At 36.0% G+C, this 17,675-nt stretch overlaps 1 protein-coding gene across 4 annotated transcripts in view; it reads right to left on the bottom strand.

Annotated features, from left to right (window-relative positions):
- The window catches only part of TBC1D32 (TBC1 domain family member 32), an 84,167-nt gene extending 67,246 nt beyond the window's left edge, over positions 1-16,921 (bottom strand). The window contains exons 1-15 of one of the 4 annotated variants that reach the window (XM_065680980.1): positions 16,733-16,921; positions 14,311-14,465; positions 10,439-10,600; positions 9,350-9,527; positions 8,655-8,726; positions 7,366-7,491; positions 6,450-6,528; positions 6,241-6,341; positions 6,095-6,156; positions 5,467-5,611; positions 4,684-4,743; positions 3,134-3,233; positions 2,426-2,563; positions 953-1,045; positions 568-710 (exon numbers count right to left, since the gene is read on the bottom strand). In XM_065680980.1, coding sequence (XP_065537052.1) covers positions 568-710; positions 953-1,045; positions 2,426-2,563; positions 3,134-3,233; positions 4,684-4,743; positions 5,467-5,611; positions 6,095-6,156; positions 6,241-6,341; positions 6,450-6,528; positions 7,366-7,491; positions 8,655-8,726; positions 9,350-9,527; positions 10,439-10,600; positions 14,311-14,465 — 1,614 coding nt within the window. In that variant the 5' untranslated portion in view covers positions 16,733-16,921. Of the gene's footprint in view, positions 1-567; positions 711-952; positions 1,046-2,425; positions 2,564-3,133; positions 3,234-4,683; positions 4,744-5,466; positions 5,612-6,094; positions 6,157-6,240; positions 6,342-6,449; positions 6,529-7,365; positions 7,492-8,654; positions 8,727-9,349; positions 9,528-10,438; positions 10,601-14,310; positions 14,466-14,829; positions 14,909-16,307; positions 16,482-16,732 lie in introns of those variants that run through there. The other 3 variants (XM_065680983.1, XM_065680982.1, XM_065680981.1) reach the window with 3 other exon arrangements.
- Between the last annotated feature and the right edge of the window lie 754 nt (positions 16,922-17,675).

The raw sequence follows: 17,675 nt of genomic DNA, 5'->3' as shown, positions 1-17,675 counted from the left end.
ACAATCTAAAACTGTAACTTGACTTTTAAACACCTAGAGGTAATGTTTCCCAACATTTTTATAACTCTTACAGAAATGTTTTAGAAAAAGGCAACAACAACAACAAAAAAATCTTGCTTTTACCAATTCAGAAAGTAATATTTTTCCATGAAGAATTACACGTTTTTCATATACTATTATTAAGAATACTTTGCTTCAAGCAGCCATCTGAATTAAAAAGAAATAAATGTATGATGCCTTTTAAATAGCAGATAGAGTAAATAAGCACCCAAGAAATATCCAAAAGACATCAGAAGGGAAAAAAATAAAAAAAAAAAAAGATATGATTTTCCTGAGGGAACAGTCTCACCACAGCAGATTTTTTGCTACTATTTACATGATTTCAAGAAAGCCAAGTTTGTCAGACCAATCATAATGACAGCCTTTGCTATTTAAGGCATACTATAACAGCAAATGCAGAAAATATTACAGAAGTTACCATTTGACTACATGGAACTTATACATTGAAAATACAGAAAAATGTAATATTCTACAGATTTAGAAATTACTTGTAAGATTTCTACAAACCTCTGTGCCACTCAGTACACTTTGAACAGGATGAAGCAGGGCATCTATCACTGCATCTGCATATAAACATTCAGCAGCACATCCTGTCTGATCACAAAAAACTTGCAGAATCTCCATAACAAGACTTGCTGGAGAATAATTGTCTGGTGAACACAAGAAGTATTTATTTACATTTTAGCTTACGCAGACATATCTATATGGCTTATATACATGCTACTGAATTATAATTTTGCTAAGTACTGACTTCACACAGAGAGCAGAAAGAAAGGTACAGGAGAAAGGAAAAAGGAAAATCTTCACAAATAACAGACCCAAATTAAAAACTGCACAAGAAGTTACCAGGTGCCTCATTATAATTAGCAGATTTTAAAACCCAAGCATTTACCTGTATGCCCTGCCAAAGCTGTCTTCGGGTAACTTGGAGAGTAATAAATAAGCTGAGTAAACAATACCAACAGATCAGTTATGGATACACGATCTATTAAAGAAAAAAAAAAAAAAAAAAGAGGTACTCTGCCAATTAATGTGCAACTTTAATTTCACAAATAAAATGGATTTTGTAGATATATGGTAAACAATTTCTTGCTATATTGCAGAAATCAACATATGTACAATTGGTAAAGGAAATGCACATCCCTGGGATTCTACCAAAGTATTTCATGATCAGTTTAGAAGCCTACATCTTGCTCCCAATTTAGCCAATTGCAATTTTACTAAGTCTTCCATTAAAAAACAAAAAAACAAACAAACAAAAAAAAACCCAAAAAAAAACCCCAAAAAACCAGCCGCAAACATTTGAGAATACTGAATATACACAGCTGTAGGACAAAGCGCTACCTTGTTATTGGATTAAGTGAAGCAACTGGAAAAGAGATAAGCTGTCAGACAGCTCTTCCTCAGGTCTGAAACAAAAACGTGTAGCTAAATGTAGGTTGGGAACTACTTCTCCAAGTTTAATGTAATTATGCTAATAAATCAGACAATTTGTGAGGAAAGCATTGCTATCTACGAGGCTGAGAAGGCCACTTAAAAAGACTGAGATTGTTACTTTTGTAGGGGAAAGGAAAAGAAAAAAAAAACATCACCAATGGATCATTGCTTGAATAGTCTTGTACAGGGAAATGACAAAAGCCTTCTATTAGATGTTTCTTCCTCACAACTGCTCTGTTGGATCTATTAAGTCCTAATCCTCAAACCAGAAGGAAAAAATACCTTCAAAAGTCTCAGAATTAGTATACAGTAATGTTTTGAATTCTACACTGAATTAATAGAGATATTAATGTAATGGAACACTACAATCCTCACACACTTATATTGGCCAACCCTGCACAACGCAGATTTTGCTGGGTGTCCAACAGCTTTTCCATCTCTTACCTTCTGTCCTTATTAACACATCTGTTCCACAGGTACCACCTTTTCCTCTACCATTGATTTTATTAATAGGTTAAGCTCAGAGCAATCATTTTCAATGCACAATTAGCTTGAAATACTGGTTTTCACACACCTGAAAAACAGTTCTGGTCCCTGGATATGTCTCTCTTCCAATCAATTATATTGATAATTCAACAGAAGTTATTAGTCATACCTAGAAAGACTGAATCCCATACTAATCCAACTCCTTCAACATGAAATTAACATATTAAACATAAGGACAAAAAGCAATCTATTCAACCACATCCATCAAAGAAACTGTGCTGATGCTCAAAGTTACCCATACCATCTTTAAAGAAAGGTTTCCAGGCACAGAATTATTGAACAGAGTATTGTCCAATAATGTCCACAATGTTGCAGTAGAAGCATATCAAGTATGGATAAAGTGTTTCCCAACAGCTCCCATTTTCCTCAGCCCTGCCCTTACCTTTTTTATTTTTCAGTTGTACTGGAAAGAGATCTTGGCCTTGCTTATAGATCAACAATCTTCCTAAAAGGCACAGTGAATGAACAAAATAGACATACTGCAATTCTTGTCCAGTGTAAGAAAAGTTCTGCTGATCACCTTTAGCAATAAAAAAAAAAAAATTAGAACTTGATTCTTTTAGTTTACTTCACTAGTTTACTTCACAATACCTAGCTATTACCTGCAACATAATATGGATCATTTTGCATATAAAGACAGACAGCTTAAGTAACAGAATCACAGAATCACAGAATCCCAAGGGTTGGAAGGGACCTAAAAGATCATCTAGTCCAACCCCCCTGCAAGAGCAGGGCAACCTACAGTACATCACACAGGAACTTGTCCAGGCGGGCCTTGAATATCTCCAGCGTAGGAGACTCCACAACCCCCCTGGGCAACCTGTTCCAGTGCTCTGTCACTCTTACAGTAAAGAAGTTCTTCCTGATGTTAACGTGGAACTTCCTATGTTCCAGTTTACACCCATTGCCCCTTGTCCTATCACTGGATATCACTTAATCACTGGTATTAGTCCTCTCTCAAAAGACACACATACAATATTTTGGGAAGAAAACGAACAGATAGAATGTCTTCCTCTTGAGGTAGCATACTCAAAGACCTACAGAATGCGGACATACATGCATACAACGCAAGCCGTGCAAAGATACTCACTACAATACTGATGGGAGAAGTCATTCACACTGGAATTTTTATTAACTCGTGCCTTGCAAGATTCAAAATAATCAAGACATTGCTGGACAGCCGCATTAATCTGTGAAGCACAAAATAATAAAATACCTGATATTTAACAACATCATCCTCTCTTGTATCCAAGTACTGCCCTTTAGCACACGAACCTGAACAGCCACTTCACAGCAAATACCTCATGTTTCAGTGCTTTGGATGAGTTAACCAACAGCAGGCAAACTTTTACAGGATTAAAACACATTACAATTATTATTACATTATCACACTCCCAGCTCTATAAGCATTAAGACAGTCTATGAAAAAAGAGTACAGAAAATAATGAAAGTATTTTGCGAAGTTGACGGCTATCTGTGATTGCCATATTGCTGTTACTGTGGAACATTTTTATTGTCAACATATGAAAAACTTTGCCTTGAACACACTTACTAAAATGTAGGTTTAGCTGTTGGGTGCTCTCAGTGCTATTAGTGTTCTTTACAGGAGTGTTATAAATTATCATAGCATTGTCATCTAATCAATGCATTATAAAAGTGTAAAAATTATCAGCATGGATTTAGAAAAGAATCATAGATATACCAAGAAAAAAAAGTACATTTTTGATTTATTACAGTTTGGAGCTTCTAAGATTTACTCACAAGTCTAAATAAAATATACAGACATACATAATAAAAAGAAATAATTGGAGGTTTACTCTATGCTTGTAAATTAAACTACCCTGCTCACGGACTTCCTATTATAAACTTTTTGTTGCATGGAACACACTTTATTCTATGCTCTGCTCTATGCATACAGATAAAGACAAACAGCTATTATAGCTGTCTATATCCTTGTCTCCCGCCTTAAAGTTTTATCAGCCACATACATCTTACACTATATTTCATCTGTACTACAAGACTTTACAAAACATAGCCAAAGTCCTGTCTATATGAATTGAGCTCACATCTGTATTGGTCTTACTGACACAAATGACAGTTCTATCCCATTGAAGAGATATGCCCATACAGAATATGTGACAGGATTAACACCTCCATTACTAAAGATGTTTTCTCAGTTTGATTTATCTTTGAATCCTTAATGCTTTGTATCACAATTTTAAGAACACAATGGTGTTTTTTTAATTGACTTCCATCAAAAAACCCAAATTCAGAATAGAGGTTTCATGATGTTTTTTCATGCACCGTTTGCTATTTTATACATTGTCAGAAATAATTCTAACTATGAATGTAACATCAGGATTTAAGAAATAATAATCCTAATTAAACACCTGCTATAAAACATTCAAACTTCCTCTTACTCAGAGCTGGTCACATACCCTTCTTTGCATTTAACAGTAAGTAATTTAACCAAAAAGAATTTAAAAATAAATTTTGAAAATCCAGAAGGCTTATCTAGCTAAACAACATGGAATAGCTCTGACAATACAGAAAAAAGGAAAACACATGTTCAAACCACAATGTGCAGAGCAGGAAGTTCCAGATAAAGTTCCAGATAAATTTACCTTGGGAAATACTTACCAAAGATTTGTATTTCTTTTCCAAAAGCCTAAGTACCACTGCTCTGCTGTAATATGCATGCTAAAATGACAAAGACAACCTGATGTCAACTTCAAATACCTAAGTTTTATTTTTTAATTAAAAAGTAAAATTATCTCCAATTCTATTCTCTTAGGGATCCTGTGCACAGTACATATTCAATGTATTGAACTTCAGATTGTGTAAGCCAAATTATACTCAACTGAGTCTTTTGCATGCAGTACATTTAGGATGACAAAAAAAATGTCATTAGAAAAATATGTAGCAGAACACGCAGTAAACAATAACCACATTGAAATGTTAAATTACATGCTTCCGCATAGCCATGTAAATCCTAAACTATAATTTTACACATGGTAGGCTGGAAAAAGCTCTAATATCCTCTGGAGTTTAGCAAGTTGTGTGGGGTGTATCATATATGTAACTGTACTTTCATGCTCATCATTTCTTCCAGAAAAATACTTGTATCTTTTGATGGCTGTCAGTTGATCATGACAAAAGGGACTGAAGTCACTAAGCGCAGCAAATTCTCAGAAATCTTATGAAAACTATTAACTGAATAGAAATGGAGGGAGACAGTAGCGTTAAAGTGCAAAGGGCACAAATACCTAAAAAAACCCCCAGACTTCCTTAATTAGTGTTCATTATAGGTTGTTATCAGGACACAATGGGTCTGTGATAATAACAGTCATAAATCAAACTTTTCAAAACACATGTCAGACCTGAACAAGTCATGGGTTGCTGGGTTGGAGATTTTTTGCTTACCGTCCACTTTTTAAACCATACTGCTTTGATATCTAGCAAGGCCAAGAAGTAGACTGGACTCAAAAAATCTGGAGAGGCAGGATGATTAGGCTCGTGGTTTACTGATAAAAGTGAGAAGGTAGTATCCACTACTTCTTCCATGTACCTTATGACACAAATAGGAAAAAATGAGCAGAAATCAAGAATTATATAAATCCTTCTACCAGTAATACCCAGGGAAAAAAATTCTTGTAAAACCTTGCAGTTCAGATAAATCATAAATATCAACATCATCTTTAACTTGATCTTGTAAGAATATTCATTCTTTGTATTATAATGAATAAAACTAATATTAACATAATCATGCATTCTCCTAAATCATTTCATGTTTTGTAAGTACCAAGTACTACACTTGTCACTTCTTAAAAAATCCATATTATTTTTGTTAAAAAACACTTGGAACACTTCAAAAGCTAAATAAGCAGTTTAATATGACCCATGACTACTCCTATACAACTTTCCTATTACGCCACTGACCAGTCATTATGTATCTTGTAATTAACCCTTTGCTAAGCAATTACATGCATCTAATTATATGTCAGAAGTCATTAAATTAGGAAACAGCGACAGATTTTTGCAGGTAACATACTTTTCTGGATGCCGAATCCAGGAAGAAGGAGCTTCCTTTTGGTACTCATTTAAAAGGCGGACCTGAAACACAATTATTAAAATTTAAAAAGAAATAATGCATGATGTTTTAGTAATGATAAAAAGGTACAGAGCGTTTATTTATACCTTTTTAAGTAAACGATCTATATCTGGGTTAGATACATCCAGACCAACTGAAATACGGAAAGAATATTCTCCAGAAAGAAAATACAACTCCAAGTGTTTTGCTAAAAAACAAGAGAAACAAACAAAAAAAACCCTCCATGAAACTAGTGTCAATACAGACTATACTGCACATGAATCATGAAGTCTTAAATATAATTAAATGTACATACCTAAACTTGTATATACATCTCTTGTCATATTAAATGGAGAAGAAGAAAAGGCTTTAGCATAGAACCTAAGAATTTTCTCCTAAGGGAGAAAAAGCAAGCAATGTATTAAATAGTCATGCAACTGTGTATTATTATTGCACAATAATCGACATGTAGTGGCATTATTCTTAACATATATTGCTCTGATATCCACAGATGTTAAGTATAGTTCATAAAAATACATCGTTTCGGACAACAGAAACCTCCAGTCTAAAGGAGATTTTATTCACATACTTTAACTGACAGCACCAAAGTCTCTCTGCAATACAAACAACTAGATCAGGGTATACTGCTGTACTTTTCCATTAGCATTAATGCTTTTATGTTATTAAACATACCAGTGACCTGTAACTAGCACTGTTTTAAAAGAAACTGTATACTTTCTATGATGACAGACAACTACATGACAGCAGCTGAAGCAACTTTCCTATTAACTTGGTAATCACTTTAAAATTCAAAGAAATCAAAAAAAAAAAAGACTTAATTGGTATAATAAATAATCTAAAAGCAGTTTAAGTAGCTGCTATGTTTTTTCCTTATCAGGGCCTGTGTAATATTACCATCATTTTCACCACGGAGTACATACCCGACTTAAATAGGAAATATTAACACGACATGTTTTACAGAAGAATTTTGTCAACTTTTATTTTTACATGCCTTCTAAAAGATATTCAAACCTCTTCATTCCCATTAAAAGATACAAGAGTACTCCAGTCTCTAAATATTCTGAAATCTGAAATATTGAAATCCTGTTGTAATCCTTTAAATTAAGACCTACAGAGATCATACAGGTCTTTTACTTCAAAAAGAGTTTGTGACTTCAGTACTCTTTACTATGGCTACACATCTGATAACTAAATACAGAACATTAGCTTACACTGAATGCGGCATCAGGATCTGATAGAGACATCGTCAGATGCTTACGCAGATTTGGCCAAGTCTCAGAGTTCAGTATATCAGAGGGAGGGGCAAAGCACAGTGTCTGCAATGCTTCTTGGCGAACCTGAAGTTGTCAGAAAGAAAAACACCACAAATCCATTCACAACAACCTCTCAAATGTTTAATTTACAATATCATTTGGAGGAAGGAAGGAACAGGACCCAGCTGTACAACAGATAAGGAATTCCAGAATAGTTACCTTCTGCTATATTTTTATGGCAATTTAGGCAAACCATTATATCACTGAGATAAGGTTAAAAAAAAAAAAAAAGCACATATTTGAAGAAGTAACAAAACTATTTCATGTAAGTTTTCAATGCTGGGTGCAAAGATTATGTTCTACTTTCTGCTTGTACTCAGATATGTTTGTATCAGGGCATATAAGAAACTATCACTAAATAGTAAAAATGTGCCCAGCAGCTCTCCAAAATGTCAATAAATTGGAAACAGAGTTATTAGACACTGTTTTACTGCTGAATTTCATCAGCATTATAATCTAAATAATTTAAAATATTTTTTTTTCCTGTTTGTAGATAACTGTAATCTCTAGTAATTCATTTCATATTACTGAAACAAACTGGAAATTTTAACAACATTAAATAGCATCAGACTTTCTACATGGTTTTCTCACTTGATCACAATGTTTATACCAATCCCAACCTACCATGCATTTTCCAGCTGGCAGGCAATCCCAAATGTTAATGAGACAGCATTCTCAAAATGATGCTTCTAAAAGCTTCAAAAATATCAGCAGCTGGTACCGATTGACGGTTAGAGACCCAAATTAGTACTGCCACTGACAGGAAGGCAAACCTAACTTGGACTTTATATATTCCCTCTGGCAGTAGCCTGTTAGCAAACCAGCACAAGGTAACACAAAGGACAACATGAAAGTTACCAAGGACAACGGACACATATACAGAAAAATAAGCTTCAATAACTTCATCTCAGACAGAGCAACCTTTTCCAAACTATAAATGCCCATCTATAGGCACATAAACTCACAACAAAACAAAACAGATACTTGCTACAACACTAGTTTTTGAAGCACATGGTTATGAACAATGAAATACTGCACTGCAGAGCAGTTGCTGCTGCACTGAAGCCCAGAGATACAAACCAACACAGATTCCACTTAGGTACATACGAACTCTTACGTACACAGTCTGTTTTCCAATATGCCATAAATATTAATCATTAACATTTTATTTCTGCTTTTAAACTTACTTCCATAGGCTGAATAGGGTCAAGCCTTTCTACAAGCAGCTGCAATTGTTCTTGACTCAAGAACGTATAACTCTGCAATATGTATTATAGAATGATCATTAGTATATTTCATTAAACTAAACAGCAGAAGATTAAAAACATCCCTCTTTTTGGCATCTAATTTACTTTTAATAATTAGGACTTCAACATTTATATTAATTTAACATTAAAATCAACATTCTAAATGTCTTCTGCCATTTGTCCAAAGTTAAATTTACAGCAACAAAATTACTGTTACATACTTTGCTTTAAAGTTTCCTGTATCTTTGTAAAATCCCTTTTAATAATTTTTTCAGTAAGCAATATAGCATAGCGCAGTACTCTGGAAATGAATTGCAGAAGTAAAATCACAAAAATTTATATGATGTATTGCTTTTACCATTATTTTATCTTTTTATCTGCAGTACTTGCATAGGTACTTTAGAGCATATGGCCATCATATTAATCTCATCTAGCATATGCTATCTAAAGGTTAGATAGCTAGCATACGCTTAGTACTTCAGTGTGAGAGAAAGGTAATTAATCAGTCTCGGGATATATCAAAGATAAAGAGGATGAATGTTTTTCTACAGCTGCTCTCAGTCTCCACTGACAAACTGAACAGTTTTGCAGTATCATGCTTATTTCGTAACAAAGAGAGAGAAAACACATTGTACTTGGTTGAACGAGGAGTCACTGTCGGAACAGTTGTCTGTGTAATGGCCACTCCGACGTTCCTTCTTTGTTTTACTATCCAGCTCCTTATTATGCATCCGATCTTCTTCAAACTTGTTAATCAAAGATTCTACCACAACTATCATGACATTCTTCAGGGCATGCATCATTTCTCTGTATCTTCAAAGTAAAAATTTTTTTAATATTAAAGAGCATAAGGATCCCCAATTAAAAAAAAAAATCTCTAAATCATGAATAACTGAATATGCCATAATGTTAGACCCAAACTCAGCAAATTTACAGAAATGAATGAAAAGCAAATGCACATCCAAAATAAGCAACAAAATATGTACGCACCTTAAATGTTTAAGACTACTATATTTTTGAGGTTTTACATATTTCCTAGAAATAACAGCTGTATACACTAAAATCCATCTCATAAGCACTACAGATCACTGCTTTAAAGTTTCACAGCAACTATCTGCCTATGCAAATTTAAAATACAAAGCATGAAAATTCAGTAAGACTGCTACCAGCCTCTGTATTCCAAGGAACAGTTATTTTAATATCCATGGTAATGTGAATAAAGTTAGTAGGGAAGAGACGACTGAGAAAAAATTTAATTGGTACTCACGGAGCTTTTTTTCTATTTATGGCTTCTTTACTAAATACATTGTTCAAAGGGAATTAATCTGGACTACAGACCCCTGTGGTAATATGCTGTTTTGCACACCTACTTATTTCTGGCCATCTGACAGCCTGAGTCCAAAAATCTTGGCTAATTATAGACAGTTGGTCTGCATACCAGTTCTACATTACATGGACAGCACTGAAGAAGCATCTTTGGCTCATAATAAATTCAACAAGTTTAGGTCATAGCTCATAATCTCAATTCCAGAGCGAGATGAAGCATGACAAATTGCAGTGTAGGGTGGGAATATCTGAACTGCTTAGCACTGGGTTTTGAAAGCAAAGAATCACTTTTGTTACCCACTGCTTCAGAATTTATTTTTTCAAAACAAGTTCTGGCAAAGAAAATGGAAGAAAAAGGCCAAGAACTAAAAAAAAGTGAATTACATGTATATACTCACTCTTTTGATTCACGGGTCTTCTTAGTAATATGTTGGACAAGCGTGTCATAACCAGATACTTCACCCTGACTTTGAGCAGAAATACATTTTTCTGTTTCTTCTTCAATCACAGATCCCACAGTGCTATTTATACATTTCCTAAGGTATTTCACAAACTCATAGCTGCAACAAATATACAATAATAAAATGTAACAGATTTCCTAAGCTCACCATCAAACATTTTCAACATTACATGTGCTATCTTCTATCCCAGCAGACCTGTTACTTTAAGGTGAGGTTTTATGACTTTATCGGTGTAAAAAAACACAATAGAGTTTGATTTTCTTCAATATGGTTATTATCAGAAACAACTATACAATAGTTTGGATTGGAATGGACCTTGGAGAACATCTAGTTCCAAGCTCCCTGCCATGATCCAATAGATCAGGTTTCCCAAAGCCCCATCCAACCTGGTCTTGAACACTGCCAGGGATGGGGCAGCCACAGCTTCTCTGGGCTACCTCTTCCAGTGTCTCACCACCTTCACAGAAGAATTTCTCCCTAATAACGCAATTTAAATCTACAATATGAAACAGTTCCTAATTTCCTTTTGCACTTCTTTTAAATGAAAAATTCTACTGAGACAAAAGGTTAAGGTTTTGTAGACAAAAATCAGAGAGTATCAAAAATTCTCAAATTTAAAATTCCACAAGAATCTTACTTGGGGCATCCTGAATACAACACTGTCTTACAGTATATCCATCTGGCATTACTATTTATGCCATTGTATATGAAAGGTAACACAGAAAACACAATTTACAAATTCAGGCATACAAGCATGATAGAAGGTTTTCTGAAAGTTTTATAAAAGTCAGTATGTCCTGACAATATGCAGAAGATCACACTCTAACTCTCTGTGATTACATGTACGTCTCAAACATAAAGAAATTGGCACTTGACTCTCTTACCAAATAATAACAGAAACTAATTTAAACAAAAGGATAAGCAGACAGGTTTCAAAAGAGAGCCTATCACTGGGTTCCCTTTATTAGCTACAGAAATTGCTAAAAAATATTGCTCATAATGTGTAAACTTTTTTTTGTTAGTCTTTCAATTTGTGCAAAGGACAAGACAAACAGAAACACACAAAAAAGTAAACATACATAAACAGTAGATGCATCATTGTATTTTCTATGCATCGCTGCATTTTTATTACATCAAACGCAGATGTGCAACTACTTTGTGTTAATTTGGCTAAACACAGAATAAGAAAAATTCAAATAAAAAAGTCAGTTCACCATGTAGGTACAGAGTCCAAAGCTGTAAAATGCAAATATAAGTAAAAACAACTGTTAAAACAGGCAGCAGCTTTTGCCTTTCTTGTTTGTATACACATAAACAGACTACATTCAAGATGTATATAAAAAAATAAGCATCGAATATTGTCTTGTATCAAGATACGTAACTCCCTCATTGCATTGCCCACCTCAAGTTCCATCAGCTATAACAGTTCTATCTCCCCCTTATTTCCATTCCTACATCACTTTTTATTCTCAATGAGAGTAACAGAAATACACCACAAGAAAGATGCAAACATTTAATTTCATTTGTCTTCAAGGCTGTCTTTTTACTTCTGCAATAATGAAATTGCATGACTCTCCACCGAACGAAAGCTTTCATAAAACTTTCTCCCATTTGTTTTATGACAGTAACATTTTCAGGGCAACATTTTTTGCAGTGACTGCTTCACCCTGAAATACATAGCAATCACATCACTATTCATGTCCCTAAGTTTGTGTCTCCTTGATGTTGTAGCCTTGATCTTCTGCATCATTCTTCCACCCTAAAAATGTTTCATAACAAGTAAGTGTTTCAGCAATTACAGAACTAATTCTTCACATGTAGAATCAAATAGGGTTTACAAACTAGCTGTAGGACTTTTAATTTAATGAAAAAATACAACAGAAAATATGCTACTTATATAGTTAAAAATCCTGATTTCTATCACTGCACATAAATTTTTGATTTTATTCAATTTTCCTTTTTATTAGCTTTCTGAGGATCTCATGCTTCTGTCTTTTCTACATCATAGTGGGAACATCAGAATCTGATAAAATTTCTGAGGCAAAATAACCATGAAGCAAAACAAGTGCTCATCAAAATACTGCGCTGAACTAGCATACAGGACAATCCTAAGGCACACACGACTAATAAAGGCATTTGCAGTCCAGATGGATGGGCTAAGGGTCAAAGAGAAAGTTTCTTAATGGTCTTAGTAATAAACCACCACATGATCTCTCTGACCTTCCACAAACACCAGGCTATACTGCCATGGGTCATAAACAAGACTAGAATACCTCCAGAAAGATATTCCAGCAGTGGAAAGTAATGCTCACATTCTGTATGTAAAGCATCACTCGGTTTTCCATTAAATGAAAATTAAAAGCTTTTCTCATGAAAACAAAGAATCCTTAGGATGACCCAAGTTTTTACCATACCAGAAAGATTAATGGATGCCATGGTTTCGCTGTTCTGAAGTGGAAAGCTATATATGCACTGTTTCCACCAGTAGCGGGCTTTACTTCCTCATTCTGGGTATTCTCCTCAGAAGAAACACTGACAGAAGTAATTTCACTTTTTTTGTTGTTGTTCATACTTTTTTACTGTATATATCCTCCTTTAAATTGTTGCAGTTTCATTTTTTTTCTTTCCAAATTACATGTAATTTTCAACTTGATGTGTTTATAATCAACCTTTTTTACTCTGATGCTTGTTGGCAGTCTTATCAGGTGACAAAGTGGTAGTTGATACAATTCGTAATACAAATTAAAACTGAGCTAAAATACATTTTAAAGCATTTAGCATCTTCAGAAGATACAAGACCACAAAAGCTTTAAAATTATAGTGAATTTTTAGATAAACAAGCTCTATTTCACTTATTTTCACCTAACTTCTTTCATTGAAAAAGAAATTCTAAAAACTAGACAAATTTAAGAGAATACAGATAGTGCCACTTTTGGGGGGAAAAAAAAAAACTAACCAAACAAAAAAACAAACCCACAACAAACACAACTGGCAGGGAACCAGCTTTCTCAGGAATCAGTTCACAAAACTGTGGTCTTCACTAAAATGTCTCCAAAGTATTTCCAGCTTGATATTCTCTTGACTTGTCATAAATGCATCCTAAAAATCTCCCATGTGTAAAAAAATAAACAGTTAGAATACCATGGAAAGGGAAGAGGAGTGTGGGCTCCAAAAATCTAGACTGCATGTAAGTAAGGTCACACTGGCATGTCTGATTTAACAGGAGTGTGATGGGGATACATTTCTGCTTTATTCAAAACATAAATTAAAGACCAACTACCTGTAAGATATGCAAGGGTTTGGTAATATAAGCCAGACACACCAAACGTGGAAATAGCCTACTGAAAGTTTTACCTTATTTTGGGAGGGGGAAAAAAATTAAAATTAAAAAAAAAAAAAAAAAGTCTAGCAGATGTCAAAAATACTGCCTGACAACCTTAAGTGAGGATTTCTCCTAGCTTTTGTTCACGTGTACATTTAGTACATTACATGTGGACATGCAGAGTCGGCTAAGTAAGGCAGTTTTGCAAGTTCCTCTCACAAACAGCTGATCAATTACTATTGCATTAGAAATATACTACCAAGAGTGAAAAAGGAAAAACAAAACCCACAAAAAAGAAATCTGACAAAATTAATTTCGTTCTTTAATTTAGCATCTTTTGAGAGCTGGTTAGTGACACGAATGCCTGTATATAAAAATGCATACACATTCACACTGCAATATAAATTGTAAACATTTCCCAGGAATAATACAATTCAACACATTTCACATCCCTTCAAAATATTAAAAATAGCAGAAATAGTTTTACTTGTGAAAATTCTCATCTGTTTCCTCCAAGTGCAAGAGAATCTCTTCTGCACACTCTACTGATGGGGCTCCAGTAATTTTTTCCTTCACACTCTGTAGCAACTGTCTAAGCATAGGCTGTAACTGAGCTTCATCTTCACTTGTAAAGCGAGACATCTGTATAAAGCAAACACAAGAATAACAAGCTTTCAGAGGTTCCTCCCCTCAAGATTCTAAGAAAAGCATAAACCCTTAAACACTTTTTTCCTGTTATAAATAACAAGCGATATTATCAAAAGACACAATTACAGACAGAAAGTATTTGATAAGAGCTTATCTTCAGACTAACTGGAAACAAAATAACCAAATCAGTTTTCATAAACCTATCTTAGTACAACATTCTTAAATTAGACACTGCATTAAGAAAAACCTGATTATTCCTTTTTGTAGTTGTTTAAGGACCTGCCTATCAAACAGTCACAAGATTACACCATAATTTAAAAAAAAAGGGATTTTTACAGATGTAATGATAATTAGAAACCTCTACATGTCTCTCAGCTGCTTCTCATCTATTGTTACTACCCAGTTCTGACTTTCGGATCCTGCTCCTCAGAGCTGCAACCCATGACTGAAGGTGCTGGCAGCTTTTGCAAGGGCCAGGTGGAATAATGAGAACTGTTTAATTTCCCTGCAGTAATCAATTAAAATGACCCGGCAAGAGTCCTGTCAATTTAACCCTACAGCTACTGGGAAAAACTGGGAGAAGCAGCAGCAGTGAGAAACTGGAGACATCTGCCAAGTTCAGAAGACTGTCCATCAGCTTAATTTTCAAAGGTTGAAAAAAAAAAACCACAAAAAAAAAAAAACTAAGGAAAAAAACCCAAACATCCACTTCTGTCATGGATTAATTAACCTAAATTCATGGCTTAAACTTCTTTATATGCCAAAGAATACTTTCAGGGGCAGTTCCAACTTACATATTTCTAGTCTATTTGAGGAAGGCTGATTTAGAGACTTTTATTTTAAAAAGTCAATCAAAGACTCTCTTTGAATAAACAACATGCACACTTGAAAGAAACAATATAATAAGTCACTTCTTCAGACTTAAACATTATTAACTAACAAAACAATCAAGGCCATATAGCACCAGCTGGAAGAATTACCCCTTCATGAAAGTTGACTTCTGTGTGAGAAGTAACACAGTTGATGAACATTTTACTTTGACCAAACACAGCTCAGCATTAACTCAATCATCTTACCAGAAATGACATTAAAATAAATTAAAAAAAAAAAAAACACACATAAATCCCTTGTAATAATCTTAACTCCTTGATTTGTAGCCCTCTTTCTTTTAGAGTCTCAAGATGTTTAATCAAAGTCAATGCATTTTTAGGTCTATATAAACCAGTCTCATAAGTCTTCTATTTTGACCTTAGCACTGGGTAATATTCTAATCCCCTGCAAAAAACTTCACTTAGTATTTTGGTATAACTAGGCATTTTTAAAAGCACAACTATATCTGGATACTATCTGGCAATCAGTGCAAAGACCCACTCAAATTGTTCATAAAGACAAATAACGAGAATACTGCCATTTCACCTCCAGTTTGTTTTGAAAAGACTTATTTGACTTCTGTAATCACCAACACATTTATTTATCTTAAAATTAATTTGTAAAGGTTTGAGTTCAGGGTTTTTTTGGCCGTTTTTTCTCTGCAGACATATCCCCCATTCTGCTTCCAGGCAAAATTCAAATTCATTGTTTTCTCCCTAAAAACCCTTGCCCCAAGCCCAGTTTGTGCTGTCTTTCCAAGTTCAAATTCATTTTCCCAGCACTGTTCCACATCTTAAAATCCTGCCCCAAAACCCATGGGATGATTCAGAAGCAGCAGGTTGTGGGCAACGTTTATCTTTGCACGAGCTTTTGCTTGAACGGGACTTTGAACAAAAGAAAGTGATAATTTTAGCAACAAACATACAACACAGTTAATACACATAAAAGTAGTGTGAGAATTCTCACCCCCTCTTGATTTGTATCATCATTCAACTGCGCATCAGTTTTTGGCAGCAACCAGATTTCTAACAACTCACATACGAGAGCAGCTTGTCTTTTTAAGTATTACGACAAGCTAAGCCTGACCAGGTCCTTCTCTCAACGCTACCTCTAAAAGCACAGCGGAGCTACGCCACGGCATCTTGAACGCGCTCAGCCCCAAGCGCCGGACTAGCACCGCGGCTGCTGCAAAGAGCTCTCTGAGGGGCGCCCCGCCCGGCCCGCTCCGATCTAGATCCGGCCCCAGAGCCCCGCAGGCCCAGTTTCGCCCAGCCCCAAGCTCCGGGGGCCCAACTGAGCCTCGCGGGTTGCGGAAAGGAGCGTCACTGTGCACGGCTCCGCCGCCTCTCCGTCCCCGCCCCATCCCGAGCGCCCGGGCTGGAGGGAATCACCTTGTGGCGGCGGTGGCGGTGGCGGCGGTGGCGGCGGCGGCGGCGGCTGCCCTCCCTCTCCCAGCGGCCGCGCGTCTCCCCGGGCGGCGGCCCTTAGCAACCGGCGGCGCCTGCTGCCGACTCTCGCAGGGCCCGTAGCAACATCGCGAGAGTCCGGAGGGACGAGGGAAGGCTGGGCTACCGCAGCCCGCTGCTGGTTCCGCTCCTGTCGGGGGTGGGCAGCCGTACCGCCGTCCTAGCTCAGCGTGGGGCTGAGCTGTTGGCCCTCGCTGGCTGCAAACCCTGCCTGTACTCTCGGTGGCCGCAGGGATCACCGCCACAGAGGCGTCGAGCCGTGAAACCGTGTCGAGCATGAAGCTTGTTTGCTGTGCAGGGCCTTCTGGCTTTCTCGGCCCTTCATAGCGTGCCTTGGTGGTCTGTGTTGGCCAAATACCGCACAACGAAGATGCCGAGGTATAGCACTAACCTGGGAAAGACTGATTTGCGGTTTGCCCTCTTAGCGCTGTGATGGCATATTCTGAAGACAAAATTACTAAATTCTTATCGGTTATTTTACGTGGATGAATTGTAATTATTTCTTTAAAAAAAAAAAAAAAACAACATATATTTGAGATCCTGCCCAATAATTAAAAAAATGTTCCAGAAACGTTCTGAATTACGGAATTTGCATGCCGTTGAGAAAAAACGCATGCAGGAGGGGACTAAGTAACCTTCATGCACGTTGTCAAGTGGAGAATTATGTTAATGGTGGTTACAAAGAAGACGACTCCACTTTTTACAAGGAGGCACGTGGAAAAAGATGAGTAATGGGCACAGGTTACTCCTTGGGAGATACTGACTGGACACAAGGAATATTCTTCACAATGAGATCAATCAGCCATTGGAAGTGCTGGCCATCAGCAATAGACGCTTTTAGGTGGACAGGGTGCTGGGACATCTAGTC

This window comes from Lathamus discolor, chromosome 5 (genome assembly GCF_037157495.1).
Source record: "Lathamus discolor isolate bLatDis1 chromosome 5, bLatDis1.hap1, whole genome shotgun sequence".
NCBI lineage: Eukaryota > Metazoa > Chordata > Aves > Psittaciformes > Psittacidae > Lathamus > Lathamus discolor.
Note: the sequence above shows the minus strand (reverse complement) of the source record. Positions and strands in the feature narration are given on the sequence as shown.